The sequence below is a fragment of the Amblyraja radiata genome, chromosome 3, assembly GCF_010909765.2.
Source record: "Amblyraja radiata isolate CabotCenter1 chromosome 3, sAmbRad1.1.pri, whole genome shotgun sequence".
NCBI classification, from domain to species: domain Eukaryota; kingdom Metazoa; phylum Chordata; class Chondrichthyes; order Rajiformes; family Rajidae; genus Amblyraja; species Amblyraja radiata.
In genome coordinates, this window is record NC_045958.1 from 39,569,082 (window position 1) to 39,581,497 (window position 12,416).

The following is a 12,416-nucleotide window of genomic DNA, read 5'->3' on the forward strand; positions in this document are numbered from 1 at the left end:
ATATTCTGCAACTACAGCAGGAATTCGCTGCACTATCAAATACTGCTAACCTGGATCAGAGTGGCAAGGCTTGAAGCAAGAATTCACAAGAGCAAATAGCCAAAGTAGAAATGTTGGGACGGAAATCCCCCAATGTAGGTATGTTGCAAAGCCTACCTGAAGCGTCGCTGAAAATCTGTCGCTGCGGGTGTGCGCGATTTTGGCGCCGTTTAGAGGGGGCGGGTTTAAAACGCGATTTTCTCTAGGCTGTTCAAATCGAAGATGTTCAGCCTAGTTAATTATTAACGAAAAATCGCTGGAAGACCCCGTCGCAAAAGCTATTATTAGTTTTAAAGGCCTCGTATAATAGTTATAGTAGTTTAAAAATCAATCTCTAAACCCGCGAACAACGGCAGCTGTCAGGGTCTCATAGAGCAAACAACTGAAGGTAGGCTGCATATTTTTACATTAAAAAGGGCTTCTTATGATCCCTTTATACAAAGTTTAATATTGCGAGTAGCTCATTTTAGGCCCATTATATCCCGCAGTATTTTTCTGGGCATTTGAGGGCACAAATCTACCGCAATGTGAACGTTCTAAACCAGCGCGTTCACAGGATCCCACTAGAAAGCTGATTTAAAATGGACTTTAATTTACAGCAATTGAACACTAAATTCCTTCCATTTGGCCTATAAATTAATGTAAATGAGATTTAAAAATCATGTTTTATTGTGAATTATTTATGAATATTATTTGGACACTTAGGCTATTTAAAAATGTTAATCATTTATTAAGAAATGGATAGATTTTTAGATCTAGTAATTGAAGTTTGAAATTAGCTACACTTGGGTAACTAACTAATTATATGCTTTAATTTCAGGTCATCCAAGTAAGATTATTTTATATTTGTTTCAGAATGGTTCAATCTACGATAACTGAAAATTTCATTCAGTTCTCTTAATTTTTAAGAAAGTTATGGGCTTTTGACTGCACACGATCACAGCTTTTTTGTTATGTCCATAGAAAATCAATAGGGAACAAGATGCTAATTTCCGAGTATGAAAATGGCCATAACTTTTTAAATACTTGAGATATGAAAGTGAATTAGGTGTCAAATTAAACTTCTTTTTATGCTTTATCTGATGGGATAAATTACAGACTTGATTTTTTAAATCTCAAAATTTTGTAACATTGCTACCCAATGGTGAGAGAAAAAAATGTAAGATTAGGGACGATGTGTACTTGGTATTGCTATACCCTGATCCTACACAGTAAATTGTATCTATATGGATGCAACGTGAATTTTTCTTGGAACGTGCAGAGAAAGAAGCCGTAATTCTAATGGCCAAGTATATCACTACGTGTTAAACCCCCCCCCTGGAACTGAAATTAAGCGTTTCGGATAGATGATCGTTCATCAGTATGATGACTCTGATTACTCAAGAGTAATTATTAGTTCAGCAAGTTGTGTTCTCACCTGGAACTGTTCCTTCCTCTCCTCCACCGATCCTGCCTGACCTGCCGAGCAAAGATGCTGCCGAGGATATCCAGCTCGCGTCACACCGCAGCACCGCACTCGACCGGGAGCGGGGGCCGGGGCACGCGGCGCGAGCATCCAACCGCCCCTGGTAATGCGCGGGGAGGTCGAGGCCACGCACTGACCCCTCGAGCCCGAGCGGTTAGGTCGCCATAGCGCGCGGGCTCTGAAGTTTCTGGAAGTAACGGCCGGAGTTCGGTGACGGTTGCGAAAATGGCAAATAAAGTAGGGGTGAGTCTATGAGAGCCAACGCAAAGTTGTGGGAAATGATTGGAGAGGAGAGGAAGAGAAGAGCACTCTCCGTCTATTCCCCCCATCCCCGCTGGATATCTTTGTGTGTGTGTGTGTGTGTGTGTGTGGCGATGTTCAGCGGCCGCTCCACGGGCTCGGGAGCCGGGAGGCAAGCGATTTCTCGGGGTGCCGACTTCACCGGCAACCCTTAATTATCCCAACTGTCTTCCCGAGGCCACAAGGATCACTGGAGCCAGCACATCAACTCTACACCAAGATGAACCTCGGGCCGGACTGGAAAGGACATTCAAGACACAAAAAAGTGCAGATGCTGGAATCTTGAGCAAAACACAGTGCTGGAATAACTCCGAGGTTCAGGCAGCCATCTGCTAAGGGAATGGATTGGCGCTTGTTGGGGTCGAGAGCCTCATTGAAACTGATTTGAGTAGGTGAAGAAAGCTGGAAAGAGAGGTAAGGGTGGGACAAAGTCTGAAAAGTGATAGGTGGATACAGGTGAGGGGGTGATTGGCAAATGGGTGAACAAAGGGTAGAGGCGAAAAGGAGACACAAGTATGAAAAAAGGGTGTTAGAGAAGAGGAGTGAAATGTAAAGCCAGAGTGAAGGGTATAAGTGGATGGGATATGGGGGAGGCTATACTCATAAGGAATAGGAGTAGAATTCGGCTATTCCGCCCATCAAGTCTACTCTGCCATTCAATCATGGCTGATCTATTTCTTCCTCCTAACCCCATCCTCCTGCCATCTCCCCATAACCTCTGACACCTGTACTAATCAATAGCACAGGGATACTGGGAGAAATAGGTGTGCATTTAGGTGGGCTTTGTCCCATCTCTTTTCCAGCTTTCTTCTCCCCCCCCACCCCATCAGTCTGAAGGAGGGTCCTGATCTCTTATGTTTCTCCAGCAGTTTGTGTTTTGCTGTAGCTTCCAGCATGTGCAGTCTCTTGTGCCTCCAAGAAAAATGTTATGGCCATTTTCATACTCGGAAATTAGCATCTTGTTCCCAATTGCTTTTCCATTGACTTAACACAAAAGCTGTGATCGAGGACAGGCCATAACTTTCTTAAAAATTAAGAGAACCGAATGAAATTTTCAGTTATTATAGATTGAAGCATTCTGAAACAAATATAAAACATCTTACTTGGATGACCTGAAATTAAAGCATATAATTAGTTAATTACCTAATTGCAGCTAATTACAAAATTGACCGTTGTGACGGAAATAGTAATAAACACCCAGACTGCCTTGAAAATTCAAAAATGTGATATTCTCAAGATCAGAACTTTAATATTATTGTATAATATGCTGTAAGTCCATAACAGATAGGTAAATAAATTACAATTTCTAGCAGTAGACCAAGTCTTTATGGAGAAGATCAGTTGCTAACTGGTACATTGGCATATCGTAATCAGTAGCATCATCATACTCCTCAGATTGTAACCAATAAGCAACTCTGTACACCTTGTTTTTCCTCAACTTTTCAATTTTGGCATTGTAAACTACAAGTTTTTGCTCTTCAAACCACACATGACATGCCTTTCTGCCCACTACTTTCCCATTAAGAATGTCCTGTAGATTCCATTTCTTAAGAAAAGGATACTTTTTTAAATTAGCCTAAGTATCCAAATAACAAACTAATCCCATTCGCACAGGAATTCACAATATAACATGATTTTTAAATCTCACTGTCATGAATTTATATGCCAGATGGAAGGAATTTTATGTTTAATTCCCATAAATTAATCCAGAAACATCCTCTCAAAATATAATCAAAATTATTGTTTTTTGCACAATACATGTGACTCAAACTGTTGTGAATATTTAGTTTAAAAATAATGATCATGAAGAGAAAATAACACAAAATATAGACAATTTGGACGGCGTATGACATGATTGTCCAAAAAAATGGGCATTTTAATCATCTTCTGGAACGCGTTCGATTGGAACGTTGCATTTGCGGTGAATTTGAACTCCATATCGGCAGGAAAAACACTGCTGGTTCGTATGGGGCCCAAATCACATTTTCGCAACGTAAAATTAGATTAAAGCCATACCAAGAAGCAAGATTATATGTAAAATAAATGACTTACCCTTTGTTTCGTCCCGTTCTTGCGATCCGTCACGTTGTAGGCGTTGAGGGCGTTCGAAGTCGCTTTTTATTTTAATCCAAATATTAAATTGTCCAGCGATTTAAAAAATATATATAGTGCGAACGGGAATCGGATCGATTTTTCTTCAGCAGCTAGCAGCCCGAGGAAGTCCGCCTCCGATAGGCAGTACAAAACGGCATTTTAATCCCGCCCCCCCCTCAAAGGCGCCAAAGTTGCGCACACGGCCAGTGGCAGAACTGAACTGAAGGTAAGTATTGTAACATTGCTACCTATTGTAAAGCATCAACTGGCCAAATACATTACTCACAATTAATCCCCGATTTATCGACGGTTCTCTTTGGACCAGATTTGGACACGAGCAAAACCTCTTTTTTTAAGAGTAATCAGTTAAGTGAGAGTGGGAGAGTAACAATTAAAGCTGAATTGAACAACCAAGCTCTATGGGATACCATGGAATGATAAGGCAAACATAAACGTGATGAAGGTTCCTAGTTATTATCAAGAGTTTATAAGCATATTGTACACAAACTTACAATATTTGCCCAGAAACAAAATTCTGGACAAGTTGGGTAAGGTACAAGGACAATGTTTTCCGTGCCTGAGGCGTCTACAACCATGGGTAGGCTGGTTATGGCTGTGATGGGAATGTTCTCGGGGATTCTCTACACTGGAGACTCAGAGATTATTCATAATTTATTTTTGCAGATTTCGGAACATCAAGAGAATCAAGGGATATAGGATAGCAGGGAAACTGGTGTTGAGATAGAAGATGTGCCAAGATGATGATGAATGCAGGTGGCAGAGCAGGTGGCAGAGCAGGTTCAAATAGCCAAAATGATCAATTCCTACTCTTTTTTTCCCTCTTTCCTCTGCATATATCTGAAATAAAAGTAGAATACTGGAAATTCTCAGCAAGTAAGGCAGCAACAGGGAAACATATCCTGGATGTGGTCCAGGATACATAAACCCATTTGTACATATCACTTCAAACTTGCATCTCACCCTCTGCCTCTCCCAAAAATCCTCAATCGCATAGAATGCCCATTTTAACGCTCTCTCCAAATGGCTACCCCACACCTTTAAACTGTCTCACAATCCTTACCTATCTCATACACATTGCTGTCACCACCCCTCTCCCCCAACCTCCCCAAATGAAGTTAGGCTTTGCAACTATCAATGCACCACATCCAACACTCATCCTTCACCACATGCAATATGTCCAGAAATTTAACTCACATTTGCTGTTTAAGCAAGTTTGGGGAATGGTTTCTTTAGTCTGAATTCAAGGAAGACTGCATAAGGTCATGTGAGTACAAATTTGCAAAATATGGAATGATTGTTGAATCGGTGAACATTTTTTATTGTCTTCCTCCTTTGGTAAGAACATTTGGACAATGAATTTTGTCAAATTATTCAGTTTTAAAGTTGTTATAAGAAATATATTACGTTTCACGTTGAAATGTTTCTAATTTAAACTTTGATGTTTATATCAAGGCTGAAAGTGATGAGCAAATGACTCAAGAATTGGTTCCAAAAGATGATGCACAAATCAGTTCAGAAAGGTAATGACATTCAAATTTAAGATGAACGTATACTTTTTTGAAAGTATTGTTATAGGTAATCTATGAGTAATAATTACAAAATGACCTGGAAAGTTGTTGATCTATTTCACTTGAGCTCATGAATGTCTTACCAAAGTGGAAAAATAGCAGAGAATTGCAAACTTTTCCTTTTCTGCTTCAACCACTTTTCGATTATATTCTATTGGATATTGTTTTGGGTTTTATTTCCAAAGGAGAGGATACTTGAATAAGAGATTTCCTTTCTCTTTGGAAATATCTGCTGTGAAGATATCTAACCTATGTTATACAATTGAAGACAATGGCTCAGAACATGTTGGTATCTGTACCAAACTGGACATTTAACTACTTAAATGGCAGATGCCTGCCACAAGTCAAAGGGGAAATCTTGAACCTACTGACAGATACAGTGCCCTCCATAATGTTTGGGATAAAGACCCAACTTTTATTTACTTGCCTCTGTACTCCACAATTTGAGATTTGTAATAGAAAAAAAAATCACGTGGTTAAAGTGCACATTGTCAGATTTTATTAAAGGCCATTTTTATACATTTTGGTTTCACCATGTAAAAATTACAGCTGTGTTTATACATAGTCCCCCCCATTTCAGGGTACCATAATGTTTGGGACACATGGCTTCACAGGTAATTGTAATTGCTCAGGTGTGTTTAATTAGCTCCTAATGCAGGTATAAGAGAGCTCTCAGCACCTAGTCTTTCCATCACATTTGGGAACTTTTATTGCTTTTTATCAACATGAGGACCAAAGTCAAAGAAGCCATTATGAGACTGAGAAATAAGGATAAAACTGTTAAAGACATCAGCCAAACCTTCGGCTTACCAAAATCCACTGTTTAGAACATCATTAAGAAGAAAGAGAGTACCGATGAGCTTACTAATTACAAAGGGACTGGCAGGCCAATGAAGACCTCCACAGCTGATGACAGAAGAATTCTCTCTATAATAAAGAAAAACTCCCAAACACCTGTCCGACAGATCAGAAACTCTCTTCAGGAGTCAGGTGTGGATTTGTCAATGACCACTGTCTGCAGAAGACTTCATGAACAAAAATACAGAGGCTACACTGCAAGATGCAAACCACTAATTAGCTGCAAAAATAGGATGGCCAGGTTCCAGTTTGCCAAGAAGTATTTAAAAGAGCTACCACAGTTCTGGAAAAAAGGTCCTGTGGACTGATGAGATGAAGATTAACATATTAGAGAAGGAATCAGGACTAGTGTGTCAAATCAAATGGATCCTTTACAGTTTGCATATCAGCCTAACATCAGTGTCGACGATGCCCTCATTTACATGCTGCAGAGGGTGTACACACATTTGGACACTACTGATTCATCTGTAAGGATTACATTTTTTTACTTCTCAAGCGCCTTCAACACAATTCAGCCCCGACTGCTAGGGGAGAAGATGGAGAAGATGAAAGTGGATCCATCACTGGTACTGTGGTGTTTGGATTACCTTTCCCTCAGACCACAGTACGTGCGCCTACAGAACAGTGTCTCGGGCACCATCTTGAGCAGCACAGGGGCTCCACAAGGAACTGTGCTGGCTCCGTTCCTGTTTACCATCTACACAGCGGATCTCCAATATAACACCAACAGCTGCTTTTTGCAGAAGTTTTCGGATGACACAGCTGTTGTCGGCCTCATTAAAGGGGGCAATGAGGAGGAGTATAGAGACATAATAAGTAACTTTGTGGAGTGGAGTGCACACAATAACCTCCATCTTAACACCAAAAAAACCAAGGAGATAGTTGTGGACTTCAGGAGGGGGAGGAGGAGGACTCAAGCAACACCAATCACCATTAAGGGCACTGAGGTGGAGGTGGTCGCTAACCACAGGTACCTTGGGGTGCAGCTTGACAGTGAGCTGAACTGGAAGTGTCATATGGAGGCGGTGTACAGGAAGGGACAAAGCCGACTGTATTTTTTAAGGAGGCTAAGGTCATTTAACATCTGCCAACCCCTACTGTGCAGTGTCTACCATTCAGTGGTGGCCAGTGCTCTGTTTTTTGCTGTGGCCTGTTGGGGAGATGGCGCCCGCATAGCGGACAAAAACAGACTGGACAAGCTAATCAGGAAGGCCGGCTCAGTGGTCGGGGCTGAGCAACGAACGGTCCAGCAGGTGGCAGAGGCCAGAACTCTGAACAAACTGGGTTCAATAATGACCAACCCCACTCACCCACTCCATGCCCTGAAGGTGATCAAGAGCAGCATCTTCAGTCAGAGGCTGATTGCACCAATGTGCAAAACTGAGAGACATAGGAAGTCCTGTTTACCAGCTGCTATAAGGTTATATAATGCGCATAAATAACTCCACTTTTTTTAAATTAATTGTATTTTAACTTGTATTTTAACTTGTATTTTAACTTGTTAAGTATGGAAGCCATTTCAAGTTCAAGTTCAAGTTAGTTTATTGTCATGTGTCCCTGTATAGGACAATGAAATTCTTGCTTTGCTTAAGCACACAGAAAATAGTAGGCATTTACTACAAAACAGATAAATGTGTCCATATACCATGATATAAATATATACACACATGAATAAATAAACTGATAGTGCAAATAACAGAAAGTGGTTGGTAATAATCAGAGTTTTGTCCGAGCCAGGTTTAATAGCCTGATGGCTGAGGGGAAGTAACTATTCCTGAACCTGGTTGTTGCAGTCTTCAGGCTCCTGTACCTTCTACCTGAAGGTAGCAGGGAGATGAGTGTGTGGCCCGGATGGTGTGGGTCTTTCATGATACTGCCAGCCTTTTTGAGGCAGCGACTGCGATAGATCCCCTCGATGGAAGGAAGGTCAGAGCCGATGATGGACTGGGCAGTGTTTACTACTTTTTGTAGTCTTTTCCTTTCCAGGGCGCTCAAATTGCCGAACCAAGCCACGATGCAACCGGTCAGCATGCTCTCGACTGTGCACCTGTAGAAATTAGAGAGAGTCTTCCTTGACAATCCGACTCTCCGTAATCTTCTCAGGAAGTAGAGGCGCTGATGTGCTTTTTTGATGATTGCATTAGTGTTCTCGGACCAGGAAAGATCTTCAGAGATGTGCACGCCCAGGAATTTGAAGCTCTTGACCCTTTCAACCATCGACCCGTTGATATAAATGGGGCTGTGGGTCCCCCTCCTACTCCTTCCAAAGTCCACAATCAGTTCCTTGGTTTTGCTGGTGTTGAGGGCCAGGTTATTGCGCTGGCACCATATGGACAGTTGCTCGATCTCTCTTCTGTACTCTGACTCATCCCCATCAGTGATACGCCCCACAATAGTGGTGTCGTCAGCGAACTTGATGATGGAGTTCGCCCTGTGGTTCGCTACGCAGTCATGGGTATAGAGTGAGTACAGCAGGGGGCTGAGCACGCAGCCTTGAGGTGCTCCCGTGCTGATTGTTATTGAGGCTGACACATTTCCACCAATACGAACAGACTGTGGTCTGTGGACGAGGAAGTCGAGGATCCAGTTGCAGAGGGATGCGCAGAGACCCAGTTCTGCGAGTTTGGTAACCAGTTTGGAGGGGATGATTGTGTTAAATGCCGAGCTGTAATCAATGAATAACAGCCTGACATATGAGTTTTTGTTGTCCAAGTGGTCCAGTGCGGAGTGGAGGGCCAGCGAGATCGCATCCACCGTTGATCTGTTGTGGCGGTACGCGAACTGCAGTGGGTCCAGGTTTTTGTCGATGTAGGAGTTGATTTGCTCCATGATCAACCTCTCAAAGCACTTCATCACCACCGCCGTTAGTGCCACTGGTCGATAGTCATTGAGGCATGTCACCTTACTCTTCTTGGGCACCGGTATAATTGATGCCCTTTTAAAGCAGGTGGGGACCTCAGACCTCAGAAGTGAGAGATTGAAAATGTCTGTAAAAACTCCCGCCAGTTGGTCCGCACAGGTTTTTAGAACACGGCCGGGTATACCATCAGGACCAGGTGCTTTTCGGGGGTTCACCCCTCTGAAGGATTTCCTGACATCGGCCTCTGTGACTGAGACTGAAATGCCATCGCAGCGAATGGGGGATCGGGAAGGCACATCAGTATTCTCCCTGTCAAATCGTGCGTAAAATGCATTGAGCTCGTCAGGGAGTGATGTTACACCGGCATTCGAGCTGCCTCCTGGTTTTGCCTTGTAGGAGGTGATTGCATTTGAGGAAATGTGTGGTGTTATGTCTGTCTTGAAGCTGTCGTGGCACTGTAATTTCCTGTAAAGGATTATTAAAGGTATAATCAATAATCAATCAAGAACTGCCCAACATCCAAAGCATACCACCTCACCTGTGAAACACGGCGGTGGGGGTGTTATGGCCTGGGCATGCATGACTGCTGAAGGCACTGGCTCACTTATCTTCATTGATGATACAATGCTGATGGTAGTAGCATAATAAATTCTGATGTGTATAGACACATCCTATCTGCTCAAGTTCAAACAAATACCTCAAATCTCATTTTCCGGCATGATTTCCGGCATCAATAAATGATGGGTCTTTGTCCCAAACATTATGTAAGTGCTACAGAATCTGTCATAGTGTTCCATCACTGAACATCTGACAGTCCAGTAGCTGAGCATGAATTTTCTGAAATTGCATTTAAGCTTGCATTAGTATCTTCAATTAACATGCACTCAGTTGATGTGTACTTTATCATTTTGAATAGCGTTTGTATATTTCTAATTGTCAAACAGTAAAGCTGCATATGCAGCTATGCTACCAACTAAAGCATAATCCGGAATATTGTGAACACGATTTTCTAAGGTGATCCAAGAACTAATTGGACAAAAACCTTCCGGCCCTTGACAAGATCTAGTTTTGCACATGACCTTGTCAAGGGCCGGAAGGTTTTTGTCCCATTAGTTCTTTGAGGATATACATAAGATAAGCACAGGCAGGACTGTTGCCTATCTCAGAAGCAAGTGCAGTTTGAGCAAAATCTAGTAGTTTCTGAGCTATTCAACTTTTAGAAGTGATTACATTTGGGTTCTCAAGAATCAAGTCAAGAATGTTTAATTGTCGTATCTACCAAAATGGAACATTGAAATTATTACTTGCAGCAGCATTACAGATTTGTAAACACAGTACTCGTAGGATTAACCCATTCTCTTGTCATCCTTGCAGACCAGTTCTGATTAGCAAAGTTTGGTGGGAGATGTTTGTTTTGATCAATCTGTTTATGCTTTCTTTCACATTTTGAAAGCTGTGGAAGATGTTAGAAACCAATTCTTAAATAGAAGCAGTTTGAGCTTCACTCACAACTTTTACTGGTCTCTGTAACAGAGCAGCTGAAGTGTGCATAGAAGTGATCTTATTCTGCATTGTTGTCCACTGATTTAATATATTGCATAATCACATAATTCCACAGTGTTTGTACATAAATGTTATGTGCAGGCTCTTTGGCAATCTGGCAGTGCTTGAGAAAGAGCATTTATCTTTGTATATAGGCTGTTGGCATGACATTTTCAATTATGCTCTCTGCATGGTTGTCAATCACTGTCATGCAGAATAGTAAGATTAAACGAGAACTTACCAGTTCAAAGTTTGATCGTTATTTTATGAGGAGTACGTTGAGGGAATACGTGAAGAACCCCGCCAGGACGCATGCGTGTCATTCTTCAAAGCAGCGGTGTGAAATCACAGATAACTGTAATGACTTAAACATAGTAAGATTAGAGAAGAAATACCAGTTGAGTATATGATCATGGGTGGGAGCGGAGGGCACGTATTCCCTCAACGTACTCCTCATAAAATAACGATCAAACTTCGAACTGGTAAGTTCTCGTTTAATCTTACTATTTTACTTCGGAGTCACGTGAGTGACTACGTGAAGATTTCAAAGCTCTGTGATTTCATGCTGTGGAAACGAGTCCATGCATCACATCTGCCTTAATGACTGTAGGAGGAATTGTGTAAACATATTTTAGACATGAATCCGACATTGAAATCCATGAATTGATTAACACAAATTATAGCCCCTATTTATGGGGTAATTAAATTACAGAACTTAAATTGTTTCTGCAAATGTTCCAGGTTTAATGACTGGTAAAATAGTTACTATGATAAAATAGTTGGAATGTTTTTCCCCTGACCATCCTGCTGCCTTGAGGATTTGGTCCATTGGTACATCCAACTGCATAGCTGCCGATGTAGCTGCAGCCCTGGTGGAATGAGATTTAAAAATATTAGTATCCATCCCAGCCTGTATTAGAACCTGTTTCAGCCATCTTGAAATGGTCTGGACCATCACTCTTTTGTGTGGTTGCTTATGGCTGACTAAAAGTGCCTTCTCATTGCCTCTGATGATTTTCGTGTTCTCCATGTATAACGACAAATGTCTTACTATACAGAGACGATCATCTGTTGGGTAAGACCTAAATTCTATATTGAGGCCTGCTGATCCCTGTCTGTTCTGCTTTACTAATTCATAAATATGAAACGTAATATTTTCAGATGAAGAAGTCATGTGTCCAGTCTTAATTTATGTAATGACTGTGCCCTTTGTGCCGTGACCAATGCCATTAGCATGACTGTTTTTAATGTCAGTCTATGTAGGGACAGAGCTGTTGCTGGAGACCAATTACTGAGCATCTTCAGGACAATACTCACATCCCATATTTGGGAGTACCTGGTTCTTGGGGGATTGGTATTAAAAATTCCCCTCATAAGTTTTGTTACCAGTGGGTGAGTCCCAGCAGAATGACGCTCTGTTCCTTGCCATAGATAAGTTGATAGGGCACTTCTGGCGCAGTTGATGGCACTAACTGAGCCCCTCATCATAATGGAGGCCTGCCAGGTATTCCAGAACAGACGGGATGTTCATATCTCTGTAGGTGATGCTGTTTTTGTGATAATACATCTCCCACTTCCTGATATAGACCAGATACAGTTTTTTGGTGGACTCTCTGTGGCCCGCCGAAATCATGTTCACTGTTCGGTCCGTCAGTCCCAGCTGTGGTAG

General features: G+C 41.8%; 1 protein-coding gene across 1 annotated transcript in view; it reads left to right on the plus strand.

Moving 5' to 3' along the window:
- Window positions 1-1,569: 1,569 nt before the first annotated feature.
- Window positions 1,570-12,416, plus strand: part of slc28a3 (solute carrier family 28 member 3) — a 213,583-nt gene continuing 202,736 nt past the window's right edge. Inside the window, exons 1-2 of the mRNA XM_033017663.1 lie at window positions 1,570-1,747; window positions 5,372-5,439. Of these exons, the coding sequence (XP_032873554.1) occupies window positions 1,730-1,747; window positions 5,372-5,439 (86 nt within the window). The 5' untranslated portion in view covers window positions 1,570-1,729. The remainder of the gene's footprint in view (window positions 1,748-5,371; window positions 5,440-12,416) is intronic.